Source organism: Austrofundulus limnaeus, unplaced genomic scaffold, assembly GCF_001266775.1.
Source record: "Austrofundulus limnaeus strain Quisiro unplaced genomic scaffold, Austrofundulus_limnaeus-1.0 Scaffold2, whole genome shotgun sequence".
Classification (NCBI taxonomy): domain Eukaryota; kingdom Metazoa; phylum Chordata; class Actinopteri; order Cyprinodontiformes; family Rivulidae; genus Austrofundulus; species Austrofundulus limnaeus.
The window spans coordinates 771,409-786,076 of NW_013952404.1; the positions used below are offsets into that span (position 1 = coordinate 771,409).

At 35.7% G+C, this 14,668-nt stretch overlaps 1 protein-coding gene across 1 annotated transcript in view; it reads right to left on the minus strand.

The window, feature by feature from the left end:
• Nucleotides 1-14,668, minus strand: part of alk (ALK receptor tyrosine kinase) — a gene marked incomplete in the record, with an annotated part of 370,289 nt that overhangs the window by 180,293 nt on the left and 175,328 nt on the right. The window contains 1 exon segment of the mRNA XM_014009808.1: nt 11,179-11,325. Within this exon segment, the coding sequence (XP_013865262.1) occupies nt 11,179-11,325 (147 nt within the window).

Genomic DNA, 14,668 nt, shown 5'->3' on the forward strand with positions numbered 1-14,668 from the left:
GATAGATAGATAGATAGATAGATAGATAGATAGATAGAGATAGACAGACAGACAGACAGACAGACAGACAGACAGACAGACAGACAGACAGATAAAATCAGTTATGAGTGCCAACTTGGAGCAGCAGTCTGAGGTCAGATTTCTGGAACATTGCATTAAAACAACAGCAAACTTGTTTATTTACCCTGTTCACATTTATTTAACAGAAAACATCCATTACACCATAGATTATTTAGTAAAACAAACTGTTTTATTTTATGGTGTAGATATGAGGACACAACTTCACTAAATAATTAGTTGTTTGTAACTTTCAGGCTCACTTCGCAGCGCGAATGTGAAGAAATGTGTCCTTGGTTGAATTAATTCAGCTGTCAGCTCTGGCAGCAGAGGAGCTTGTGTTTTCCATTCAGCACTCTGACTTAAGGCTCAAACCTGCTCATAAATCCTGTTTGTAACCCTTCAGGTGAAGGAATAAGCAAGAGTAATGAAACTTTTTACAGTCTGGAAGTTATTACTTTCCTTTTGTTTGACATTCCAACAACAAAGCTTCAGTATCAAACTCCCTCTGCTGTAGATAAGTAGCTCCCTGCTCAAAATATGCATCTAGTTGCTTATAGTCATGAAAACCAAATATCTTACAAACATGGTTTATACTCTGTGAGAAATGTGTTTTTAAATTAACATTAGTGAAAATGGATCAGTAATTAAGTCTTTAATGAACAGAAGGGAGTAGTTTAACTCATTAATATTGAAGTTTTACAAAAGAATTTTTTAAGAAAAAGTTGTCATTTAACTTTTTCTAAACTTGCTATTTTCTGATGAGACTGGGAGTAACAAATCCCCTCCTGTCTCAAACTTCCTCTCTAGACATTAAACCCTTTAATTACTTTTATTGCATAACTACTCATGTGGAAGTTTGTCAACATACTGTAAATGAAACACTTAAATTAATTACTTAAAAACAGTGTTGCTCAGGTAAAGGTTTGTATATAACACTATAGCTTAATGTCATTTAATGTTTTCAATTTTATATGCAAATTAATCATATTTTTTTCCACCTGATGACATTCTGCTCTACAGAATCGACTCATTTGATTTGTCAGATGTGTTTGCAATGCAGACTCCAAGTACTCTGCAAATTTTATTTTAAATCAGATACAGTATCATAAAAAGGTAGATTAAAAAATAATAACTATGTATTTTTAGAGGGGGTCTTTACCATAAGTTTTAGAACTAGCTTGAAATGTAATAAAAAGTTATGCTTTTTGCTGCTTTAGATGATAAAAACAGGACGGGCCATCAAACCCAACAGAGGAGCACTGAACTCTGTCTTGATGGAGATGTTTAATAAATAATCTGCAGTCGAGTTCAGARGGAGGAAAAACTCTCTATTGGCAGCAGTTGACTTTTTCTACAGAAGTTTATGGCAATAAACAACAAACCRTTGAAGTATGGCAAATGAATTATGAGCTCACACAAACACGCACACGTTTGATTAATTCAGCCATCGTCACACAATTCAACAAAGGACAGATGTGCAGCTTCAATTCCTGTTTAACATCATGTTTTTCACTTGAATTTTTAGACTCTATTAGTTGAGCCACAAACAGCTCTAAAACAGAATGCCCATTAAACTGAAGATGCAGAGCTGTGGTGGGGAGGGGTTAACTCATGTATTCAAAGTTTTTTATAGCTGCCAGGGAAAATACACACAAACATCTTTGCCTTTATGATTTTTATAGTTTTTATCACAGCGATGAGATAAMAGCAGAATCAAACATGCATTTGGAGAGGTTAGCTACTGATGCATCTGGAAGTCTGTTGATCATTCTGTGTTTAGTCCCACATATTGTTATTGCCTGGGCTGGAAGCCAAGGCAAATTAATGCTCGGCCAACTGTATTTGGGAACTCCTTCACATATATATGCTGTTTTTGTTATACTATCTAGAAGAGTGTCAAATTTGACTTTATACAATCATTTAGTCATGCAGTGCTTCAGAAGTAGAGTACACCACATGTGTCCTCTCCTCTCTTAATCCTGAACCACACCACATCAGCACAGGTCACTGGTGTCACTCAGTGAGATTTCAGACCCTTTTAAAATGACAAAAAACAAACAGTAACACATCTCCCTAAGTAACCAGTGGTGGGCACAGCCAACCATAAAGTTATCTTCACTAACCTCTAATATGTTAAACAAAAAATCTTTGTTCCGCTAATGCTAAATCACTAAACAGACTAAAAATTACAGGAAGCTAATGCTAATTGCTAAAATGACTATGAGTCTGTCACACTTCTCCTTTCAGTTAAGGACTGGTGGGACTGGGTAGGTAAATCTGTGGCAAATTAGTAAAACTAAACCAGTTATAACCCAGTCTAATTTGTGATGCTTCCAGTTTAACTCCTTCAGAATAAAACCATTTTTTGATCTTGCTTGTTTTTGTATTAATACTGTTTGAAGTTAGCCAAACAGGAAATAGCAAACATTTTCCACCATACTTTATAAATAGTTTTTTTTTGTATTTGTCATTTAACTATTGTTAAATGTTATTTTATTTCTCTTTGACGCTCTTAGTTTGAAGTTTAGCTGCTAAAGACAAAACCTATTCTAAACATTACAAAAGGCTTTCAGACAAACAAGGTGCTGGGTCTCTCAAACACCTATGACAAATGAAATTTCAACAATAACTAACTTTTTTCTTACATTTTTGCAAATCCAAAAACTGAAAAAACAAGCGAACAAACAAAAAATGTCAGTTTATCAAGGAATTACCGAGATCAGAGACACACTTGCAGTGCCGTGTCCTTAATCAAAATATTTGCAAATTAAAAAACAACAGGAACAAAAAATAGCAAGTTTTCTTTTTTGGTTTAGAAAATAATTGCTTTCCGTCTGGCTGATGTCAGATAGACAAACGGTTACACTGAAAGATGATAGTGGTGTTTAATTATTCCATCTCTGGGTCACTACTTCTGCGTATTTTCTTCTCTTGTGAAAATACTCTTTGATAAATCACCAGTGTTAGAATAGTTTTCATTCCAACATTCTGAATTGGTTTTTTATTATCATTTTGATCACTTTTTGTTTTATGCAAACCTTTTTAGAGGCTTAACTTTTATGTCAGGGAGTGTTATAATACAGATGTTCCAAGAACATAAACATGTAAGATGGTTAAATGTTTATCCATAATGAGGCTGCAACAGTTTCAGTGGACTTTGAAGCATCCTACCTGAGACAAACTTGTGTATTTTCAAGCTAGCCTTGCAGTCCACCCYACCACACCCCCCTTCCTCCTTCAGTTTTTACAGCAAGTTAATCAAGGCAAATATTAAAACATAAGCTCAGTGAGAAATGTTACTCCTTTGCCAAGCTCATCATTTCCTGTTTTACCTTCATTCCTTTATTTCATTGCAAGCTGACACTTTTCCTGGCAAACAATCTCCCTGGATAATAATTACCAGCATAAGCTCTGGAGAGGCTGTCATTGTCTATCCTCTCATTTTCTCACACTTTAATGAAGTATAGTTAAAGTCAAATAAAACAGAGGGAAGCAATTACAAGTACAACACACCTTTCAGTAACAACAACCAAAGAAATCTCATTATCTTAACGTTCATTCTTATGTAATTAGGATACAGTCTGCAGACTATCCAATTAGTGTTCCTGTGCTGCACTGCTGACATATTGACATCTGCTGTGTTGTGTATGTATTCATAGGTGTATTGCTTTGTAACTAAGCATGCAGTTGCTATTCTCATAAATGTCTTCAGGGATAAGAAGCCAAGAATTCGTAAGCAAGAACACTTTACTGCCTCTTGCAACATGACCAATTTAAAGCTGAAGTTACTAGCAAATGTCAAGATTCCCAAACATTAAAGAATAMAATGACTTATGGTTGCATATTAAGCGAGCACTAAAAACTTTTTGTAACAAGTGCCCCACAGTAAAAGTAAACACTAGTACTCTACTGGGCCCATTAACCCTGCATCCACTTGCCACAAGGCCACAGAAGTAGATTTCTTCTCTGATATTAAGTGGAGCTATTTTAACTGCCAGATGCTTCTCACTTACTCTTGAGTGGATCATTGATTCTTAAAAGGTCAGATCGATTGGTTTCTGGAGGGCCAAAGTCTTCTATTCTCAATCCCACAGCCATACCCTGCCAACTACCCAGAAATCTGTCCTTAATCAATCAGGCTATTGATCCTGACCTAAACATGGGGGCAATGAGGATCTGTGTGTGTAATGTGGAAGCAGCTGGCTCGGAGTGGCAGTCATCCACAGAGTTACACAAACTTGACTAAATTATCTGCAGACCAGTGGCCAATTTGTAGAAACAAAGTCAATGCATGCCCACAGTAGTTAAGTGAATGTCATGAAGGTCTGGTAAAAATATTAGTATGCTTTAAAGCAAAAGGGAAATTTGTGGGTCTTTAGTTTTTGCACAAGTTCAACAGTTGTATCATCACTGAATAAAAACTGAATATTGAGGCCATTTTGCCTGCCCCTATTTTTATGCTAAAAATATAAGAAAGCACTGAATTGTTTTAGTCTTTTTGAAGTGGGTAGTCAGGGCGGGAATGCTCCTCTCATGACTGTCAAAAAAAAAAACTTCAATCAATTCAATCAGTTAAGATCCAACCAAGACCAGAAAAAGAGAGAATTTGATTGGACCAGTAAATGACATTGATCACCTGTTCTTACAGACTGATTTTTGTTTAGTTTTCAACTATTTTGCTTTGTTACTCATGATTTACAAATTGCTCTGGTTATCACAGGTAGTAGTAGTAAGTTTGGGTTGAAAAAATAATTTAAGATGATCTTGGGTAGGAGACATGATGCTTTTAAATTWGCCTTTTCCCCATGTAAATCATTCAGTTTATAAAAAGTCAAACTGCAATGCCTGGGTCTGACTTCCTCTTTTTTAAAACTCCACAAGCCCTTCTTTCACAGCTTTTCTGAGGTGAGTCTCAAATAAACTCGTTTTGACGCTGTGTCTTTAAATACAAATGATGTGCTTTACACCCCGCCCCGTCAGCTTCCAAAGCAGTCCATTCTATTTTGAAATACAAAAATAAACAAAAAGCAAATCACGCCATGAATGAAAAGGCTGCACAGAGAAGAAAAAAAGAATTTTTTTATCTAACCCTTATTTTTAAATATAAAACAACTTAAGCAAACAAACTCAAGCTTCAATAATAAATGATAGAGGGGTTTGCGCAGAAACATTTTATTTACAATTGAATTAAAAGATGTCAACAAGGGAAGACTTGTCCGTCCAGTCTTACATGTTGGAGCAAGAGTCTTACCCAGAGCCAGAGGGGAATAAAGACCACCAAATTGTTAGCTGGTAAATTCAGACCTTATTTAAAAGTTCTGTTTCAGAAAACATCATGAAAAAACAGAGTAAACTGAATGGGTTGAAAAAAATGACCCAAAAAGTTTAGAAAGAATTCTTTGCAGCACTGGGAAATACTAATTTAAACTTTTTTGCACTACTGACTCCAAGTACAAAACAAAATGCATTTATTGGCTAAAATAGTAGATTTTGTACATGTCACCTTTAAAACTGCACTTTAGTCTCCTGCTATGATAAATCCACAAAAAAGAAAGAAAAATCGATAAAAAGGCTGTTTTTGCATTCTATTCTTTTTTTGTTGATGGAGCACAACACAAGACCAGAGATCAATTTTTTAATCTCGTTAATCATCACCAAAAATGTAAGTTTCCTTCACTAAGAACAAAACATCAAAGCCATGATAAATTTAGTCAAATGTTTTGCTGTCAGATTTAACAGGGTTCTGAATATTCATGGAACAGCATAACTTTGGAAATGAGGTCTTTCTACAGCCGACGTTCTCTGCTGAYTTGTTTTTAATGGAGCTGGGCAGCTAATCAAAGTGGCAAGGTCGAAGTTGAGCTGYTTACTAAACTATTGATCACAAACCAATCCTCTAGTTTTCAGATAACTTTCTAACTACAAAAACATGGTCAAAGCAAAACCTTCAAGGTTAAAAAGTCTAGTTAAAATGTGGTCTTTTAACGCCTCTTGGTCATTAATGATGTGGTAATTTCTAGAATCGGTAAAAGCTCTCAAGGTTTACGAACTGATGAAGAAGAAAAAGCAAAAAAAAAAAAAAGTAAAATAAAAAGGCTGTGACAGATTTTTAGCAGCTCATTAGCACAGTTCTTATCAGGTTGGCTGGTAATTCTGAGAAATGCTGGATTAAAGAAAGAGGAGCTGATGGAGTCTTGGTGTTCATCTTAAATATAGCTCCATCTGAGAAAGGTACACTTAGGTTGTCTCTTTGTGCCTTGCTCTACAACACATGAACTGAAACAACAAATGGTGGCTCTCCTGATTTGTAATTACTTCAAGTAGAAATGTGAAAATTCTAAACACAGCAAAGTTCAGAAGCAGGTTTATTATCTTTTAACATTTGCTTCTGCACGAGTTCTTTCAGTGCAGTGTGGTTATTTTATTCCAGAGCACATCCCTGAAAATTATAATGCATTTATGCTCAAAAGTTCCCCACTCACTGGATTCACTGGTTTATCAACTCCTAGAAGTGTTTTTTTTTTTTCAAAAAGGAAACCCAGCTTTCTTCAAATGATACTTTCCAGTAATACTTCACTTTTATTTTTCATACAGTAAGCTGCTCTGCAATACTGTGCAATTTAAATGCATTATCCTCTCACTAATCTGTTTTACCATAGAGTGAGCTGGTGAAGAACTGTTTTCAGGTTTTATTTTTCATTAGTWATCCTCCTAGAACTGAGCAGGTGGCCCAGTTCTACATTTAACTTCCACACTTATRGTCTCTCAGGTATAGCTGAATTAATATAAATACATATATATTATTTTGTTTGTTTTGTTTTTACAATTGGTGAAGCATTTCAAGAACCAAACCAGTTAAATACATGATCAAGACTGAGCCTATGGGGTTGACAATCATCTAAAGCCAAAACAAGACAAAGCAAYGTGAAACTAAAATACCTAGTTAGGCTTTTGCAAAAACATAAAACAAATGTTAGTTTGCTGAGTGCTTTTTTTGTGTACTGTTGGCACTCTCTTTTTATTTGCTTAAAGAGCAACTGGGTATAATTTAGGGATGTTAAAAGCTGTGAAAACTAGCATTTACTCTCAGTGAAAAATAGAAACTGAGTCATCTCTTGCAAGCATGAAGACACTCTGTGAGCTGAACAGGAGAGTTGATATTGGGATGTTGTGTTTTGACATAAAATAAGATTTTAATAAATAATGATCAGCTTGTAAATAACTTTTCTTTTTCATGCAAAAAGCTAAACTTGTGTTCTGCATAGTCCTTTATATATATANATATATATATGTAGATATATAGGCTCAACTGTAGCCTATATATAATAGGCTACAGTTCACACACATTTCTCTGCGAAAAGATTTGACTGGAAGGTCAACAAATAGTTGTGAGACGCAAGGATAATTTTAAAAACCAACAGATTAACAGCAAATCAAAAATGTCCYCTCCATTTATCTACAGTCCACATTTGTGTGATCTTTAAATTTTGCATTTATCCCATGAGTTCAATAATATTTAAGCACGACTGGCCAGGTAAAAGTTTAGGTGTGCAACAACTGGTCTGTGAGAAAAGTGTTCCCGAAACAAAACTAYGTATGTTAATTTATTTGTGCCTAACAGATTTTTTCTTAGTTGCATACAGACAGTTTGTTGCCATGGAGGCAGCCAGTTTTTTCCCATGCCCCTGTTTTGCCATGCTTTACAGGTCGGGCTCCAGATGGACAAACCAAACCTAAAGTACAGTCTAGCTTCAAATGCCAGGGTTATTATATTTTAGCTCCAAAACAGATAAGTAGAACAAATTGCCTCTCATCCAAAATAATGGTTTGTAATTATTTGCTGGGATAAAAGGTGGTTCTGGGTGCACGAAAAGGTGCTGGAAGGCTTTTCTGTCTTCATGGCAAACGGTCCATTGATCTATCTGGATGCAATCTCACTGGGCAGAGGTGAAAACAACTATGCAATAACAAGTTTTCTTCTGGCTCATTTTGAGTCAAACTTTGAGAAACTTCATATAAAGTTTGTAATGAGTAAGAATGAGCTGCAGCACTTTACAGCTCTGCCCTGCAGGACTGTGCAACAACTCTTATTGTCCTTTCAAAGGTTTTAGAAAGCTCAGTGGGAAATACGCAGGTTAAGGCTGCATCGCACTACGAGATTTTAAAACAGTCGGCCGATTTTCAAAGAMTGAGAGAGCCCACACCTGAGGATAAAAAAATCATGGATCTACCAGTTTTGGTCCTACTGTGTGTGGTGTACAGTCACACGGAAAGAGACAACACACCACACACAAAATGATATTTCATTCATGAACATTCAGATATATTAAATCTTGCGACACTTCCTGAAATCGTGCAAGAATTTATATGTCTGAGGAAAAATCTCACGTGACTTCCAGAGAGACGTGAGTTCAGAGTAAATAAACATTTGCAACGAGGAAGAAACAATGTTGATAGTTTGTGGACTATTTTCACCAGAGGAAAAACAACTCCATAGGACTTTTAAAGGGGCAATATCATGTAAAATCAATTTTGAATTTTATATCATGTTATAATGTTACACTCTAATAAAAAAACATGCCCAAAGCCTTGCTTTGACTCATTCATGCATGTTTGAGAAATYCTGCAGCGTTTAAATGCATCATCAGGAAGTTTCTAGAAATGACTTTTGTGTGTCTTAAACTATAGTTTTTAAACATTAAAAATTTGATTTAGTAAAAGAACATTCATAACATGTAAACCAAAACGTATAAGACATTTAACCTCTGTAAACTAGAGMAAGTCTTCCTTAAAAGTTACGTTTGTCCTGAATCCCATGAACCTCACTGCAGCTAAGGATATCCAGATGACACCTTGAGTTGGCAGATGACAGACGACCTCAGGGCCACTCTCACAAATAAATCAACTGATCCGGCAAACAGCACCTTTCTTAAAATCTCCTCCTGCCACTCAGCTCCAACTCATGCGTCTTTATTATCTGTATGAGAGCTGGAAATCAATGTGCAATCATATTCACACTGTCTTTGGCTACAGACATTAGGGGCACACATGGGCATGCATTCTGATAATTTCGGTTCTTTGTTTTGAATCCACAGAGGCCTGATTCATAATCTGTGTAGCGCTCATCAGAGCTGACTCATTTTCAATCAATTAGCGGCACAGGAGATTTAGCTAGTGCAGAGATTTTGTTGTGTTCTTTTTTCTCTCTTCATAGTTTGAAACAGAGAGCRAATTTCTGAAGCTTTATCCCCCTCTGCAGTCGCTGCAGCATGCCTCTGAGCCAAAGTATCAAACAGATTCATGATCAGAACAGATTTTCTTTCATGTTCAACTGAATATTTGAAGCTGATTGGATTTCCCAAAGAATTAYGGCTACATATTGATGTCATAATCTAGACATTCAGAATGAGATGTACTGGTTTTATTTCAGCYAGGACAGAGCGCACTGTGCTGCAGTTACAAGTTAGTGATGGACAGAAAATAAACATACAATGTGCAGAAGGCAAAACTTTTTTTCAGCACAACAGCTACTTCCAGCAGGTCATATTCTAATATTCAGATTGTAAACAGCATTAATTATTCATTTGAGGACATCTTTGTACACAGCACAGCCACATCAGCAGAAAATACAAGCTTTTCATGGTTGCTGTTCTTGTGTTTGATCCAGGTAACCTTAATGATTTCACTGCTTTCGTCTGCACAACCTAAAGAAAGCAACATGCATGTTTGGACAATGCACTAAGAGCTGCCTAAAAGCTCTCAAGTTGCACATCTTGTAGCATCTGAATTGGGTGATGTGGGRAAAAAAACAGCTCCAGCAGTTCCTACAGATCACAGCCATTAAGTATTCATTTCTTTTTTTTATCCCTTCTGAAAAATGCCAGTGAAATGTGTGGCGACAGCAGCTCTCCCATCTCAATTATTCAAAACAGACCAAACGACACACATAAAGACTTGGGCACAATTATGCACACAACAATTTCTTTGTTCCCCAGATTGCCCACATTTTAAAATTCTGATCCGTATTGTTTTCTTTTCTCATTTTTCTTCAAGATTTTGAACAATGTACAATTTTATTGCACCTTTGTTTTTCTTAGAAGTTACTAAATGATAGAAAGAACGTTSTAGGATCCAGGCACACATGTAAGTTGGATTAACTGGTCTAAAAAATAATTATAGGCAGTTAAGCCTATTTTGTTAATTATATAAATTTTAATAAGTGCAGAAGAAATTTTCCCTTGCCAGCATATAAGGATAAATGACTGGAAATTTTTGGAGGGCTAGACATTCCAAAATAAAAAGGGAAAAAAAATCATTTTATTTCATTTATACTGAGTATAAATGCCATAATCTAGTTCCTGTCATTAGTTGGTACAAACATGCTCACACAAGAAGAATCATACAGTATTTATTGAGCTTCATGAAAGTGAACTTCTTCGGGAGGAAGGGGGTATATCATTTTAAATAATAATTAGAATTAATGGAAATTATACTGTTGCTATATCTCAATTTAGTTCCACCGTTAAAACCTAAAGCATCAATTCTGAGCCAAAACCTAACGTACAACTAGACACACAGGACGAGCATTAGTCATATCAAGTCCAATATCTTCCTGTCATTGTTATTTTTTCCATTTCACCCAACATTCCAACCGTCTGGTCTCAGAATGTGCAGCTCATCACAKAGAAAAACATCTATGAAAATATATAGCCCCTTCCATTTCACCATCACCTGAGGAGATGAGTTAATACAGCATGAAAATAAATGATGCTGAAGGATGGAGAGGAGTGAAGGCAGGAGCCCAAATCATAGAAGAACTGAAGAAAAATCAAATCTGAACAGAGCTGCTTTATTGCGTTGTGGCTGAACTTCCTGTTATTGACAGTTTTCTTACAAATTCCTGTATTTTTGTGTTTTCTGAGGTGCTTTGATCAAATATGTGTCATAATGTTTCAAAACAAAACACACCACAAGCTTTCAAAGACACCAGTAAAACCACTAAACTCTGATGGATGCCATGATTAGAACATTTAGACTAATGACATGCCACAGACTGAGAACGTTCACTAAAATATGAAATTCCCTTCCAACGGGGGAATGTGATACCTTCATTCTTACCTTCCTCCCAACCCTGTGGACTTCCTGCGKTCTTCTCAATTTTCCCTTCATCCTGCAGGTCACCGGCTGCCACTATTCTCCAGGTAAACTCTGGGACATCCTCAGACTGCTGGTCACATGTCCTTCTGTTTCCAGGGCATTGGTGATCTATTGGAATAAAACACATTCATWTTTAGATGAAATACAAATTAATACTTCCTTGGTAGAATTATTATTAAACATTTAATCTTARTATAGAGTCGACTGGGACATAGAAGTGATGTCAGGAACGATTGGTCTGAAAACCAGTAAAAATACTGTAAATTAAAGTTCCCCTGTTAAACACAATTTAATTGCATTTACAAACAGAGAGGAAACAAAGTGGATTTAAATTAGAAAAATGAATAACTACTGAACTATGTACGTTTAATCTTTTTGACTGAAAATCCAAAGCTAAAGTATTTTAAAGCTGGTTTACATAAAAAAAACATAAAAACAGATTCAGTTGCTCTCAAGGCTGCAAACTATCACGACAKACAACAGTTAGAATTTCTCCTTTTGTGAACACCTGAACAGGACCATTTARTCCCTGAAGGAAGCAGGGTTTGGTCACAATGCCATTAAAATAAAAAAATAAAATAAAAAATAAAAAAACACTGCTTGTAAACAGAAAAGTGAAAATCTGTAACAATTTTTACAGGCGAAACAAAGTCGTGTAAATTAAACTTGAACTCAGGCATGTAAGAATATAACAAATTAAATTTGAAAACCAAGAAAACTGAAGCTTGTTCATGCATTTTAATTGTTTTAAATTCAGCTCAGACCCCCCCTCAAATCAGCTTCCTCTCTGTCAAAATGTTTCTTAAAGGCTTTTTCCTGGAATCCATCCCCAACGAGTTTTACTTATTCAGTTGTTTACTGTCTAAAGTGTGAATTTTTATTGTACCAACTGGGGTTTGCAGAGTCTGAGCTGTGGTTCTTGTGTTGTTTTTGATAATTTCTGAGCTTTGCACAGGCTGAACTCAATGTGAACTTACTGGAACAAGATTGGCAGCTGGCCTGAATGTTTTCCATGTGAATAATCTTTATCTGTAGAATGATGGACTTCACATCATTTAGATATGACCTTTAAGACTTTTCATAATGATGAGCAGCAGCTGTTACTTCTCCAAGATTATTGCTGATACGTTTAATTTTAATACAGCTTTAAAGTCCCACAGAAGCAGAGAAAATGTATCATTTCATATTCAGCATTTATGAATTGTCGTTTCAAAATTACTTATTTTGCTCATTTGAAGTTCCATTTATCTAAATTTAGAAAGCACTGAGGGAATGAAACAAAAAAAAAAAACTCAACTGAAAGCCTTCACATCTTGAGATTTATTAAATATTTAGATTTATTTTTTTTATTAAAAATGTTTTTCTTTGCCATATCACTTTCAGAAACATGGACTTAAAGTGCTTATGACATGCCTATCCTTTAAATACAAAACGTCAAAGAAAAATACCTTCATTTTTAAGAAAATTGGCATAAAACATGATTTAACCATTTTGTCACATAACTGGCATATTTTCCTTAGAATATGGCTTGTCTAAAGTGAAACAGGAAGTGACATCAAAGGAGAACTCTTTAAGAAATAAAACTCCATTTTTTGTTTATTGAAATATTTTTTTTATCTCTGACTTGTCTTCATCTCTCTTTTATAGGGACTAAAATTACCTAAAAAAATCAAAAAATTCCCAGCTGTCTGTGTTGTAGCTGTTGTRGCAAAGTTTTGTTTACATGCAGACATTCCCCTTTGACATCACTTCCTGTTACTTCACATGCAAATATCTCAACAACTGTTCAGCTCAGTGGTGTGAAATTGCTTTTGCAATATGTTATCCATGTTTTCTGTCCAAAAGTGCTATCACATTTATCACAAAAATTTGATGTCACAGACACTTTAAARCACATTTTCTTGTGGCAGTAATAGAATAAATTATTGCTTAAAAACAAAAATTAAGTGTCTTTGATTCCCTGTTTGCAGAGCTCATCCCTGTGGTTTGCTAAATCACTTCAGAGACATCGTGGTCACATTTAAACGACTTCTCACACTAAGACACTGCAGGGGACGAACTCAAGTGTTGTGCAGTAAGGTCACAGGCATCGTTAGACTTTGACCACCAGCAGGAAAAAGTTGAATAATGAGAACTCCCTGATGCTGACAGTAAARCGCTAAACATAATTAACTTTTTACGCAGCTTGCATTGCAAAAACAAGATCATAATCCTTGTTTTTTATTTAAATTTATTTTTATGAGACTCAAATGTACTCAATTTATGACTGATGGTTATTTGTCACGAACACTTGTCATGTAAAGCTCTTCTGTAATTATCTTCTATTTAAAGTTGAATGATGATGTAATGCGGCATGAAATCACACTGTCAAAAACAACATTTATTTACTTAGCATTTTGCTAATTCAAAATGCACTCAGACGACTTTAGTTTGACCAAATGAGTATTTTTCAACAGAGTGGCTGATTCAGGATGTATGTTTTAGCTCTGCATCGCCTACAAAATGAAAACAGTTTAATGGGTCGCGCCATCCACAGTTTGGATCTGAGGTCAGGTTCAGCAGGAGCTGTATGTGAAAACACTGCATACATTTAAGTGTGTAAGTTCACTCGTTAGTTAAAAGCTGACTTTGGCAAAAATATTTTAGTTTAAAACGTCCGATTCAGCTATCTTTGGTTGTGAAAAAGTTCAGAATCCCTAACTCATATTAATGCCAAAAAAGATTTTTGGAGAAAGGAGTCTGTGAGCTGAGATGATGATCTAAAAGTTTTAAAAGCGGCTTTAATTAATGAGGTTGCACCGAGGCTTTATGGGCGTGCCCTTAAATCACAGCACAACCCACCTGAGTCTTTACAAAAAATTAAAAAAAAAAACACAACAGGAGACCTTCCAAAGCACTTAGTGCCATGAACCGTAAATCTTTTTATACTTAAAGCTTGTCATTTGGCAAAAAAACACACTGATTGCTCCAGCTCATCAAAGCCAGTGACCTTAAGAGTTGATGAGGTATGGAGAAAAAGAAAAGTTCACAGTTGCAGTAAAGGCTTTCTCCCCCTCCTCTTTCTTTCTTTTCTTTAGTAAATGTCCGTGTCGTAGAATGAGAGTGTCCAGTTGTAGAAGGCTTTATTCTTGTACCGAGCAGAGTGAAGCGGTTGTTCTGCCTCAAGTAGATAAAGACAAGCACATTCAATTTCAGTTTACACTGATTGAAACACCCACCAGAGTCTGACCAGCTGCAGTAATCACAGGCCTGCATAGTGCTGCAGAGTGCGACGGCTTCCACAATACAACTCAACTTGACTTTAGGAAATGTTCTTCTATCATGTGATTGCTGCTTCTTAAAAAAAAAAGAAGCAAGAAAGAAAAACTGAAGTGGTATCATTGGGCCACATGCAAGAACCGTTCGTACGCACAGATTTGTTCTTAAGTTGTGCGTACGAGTGATTTAGGAG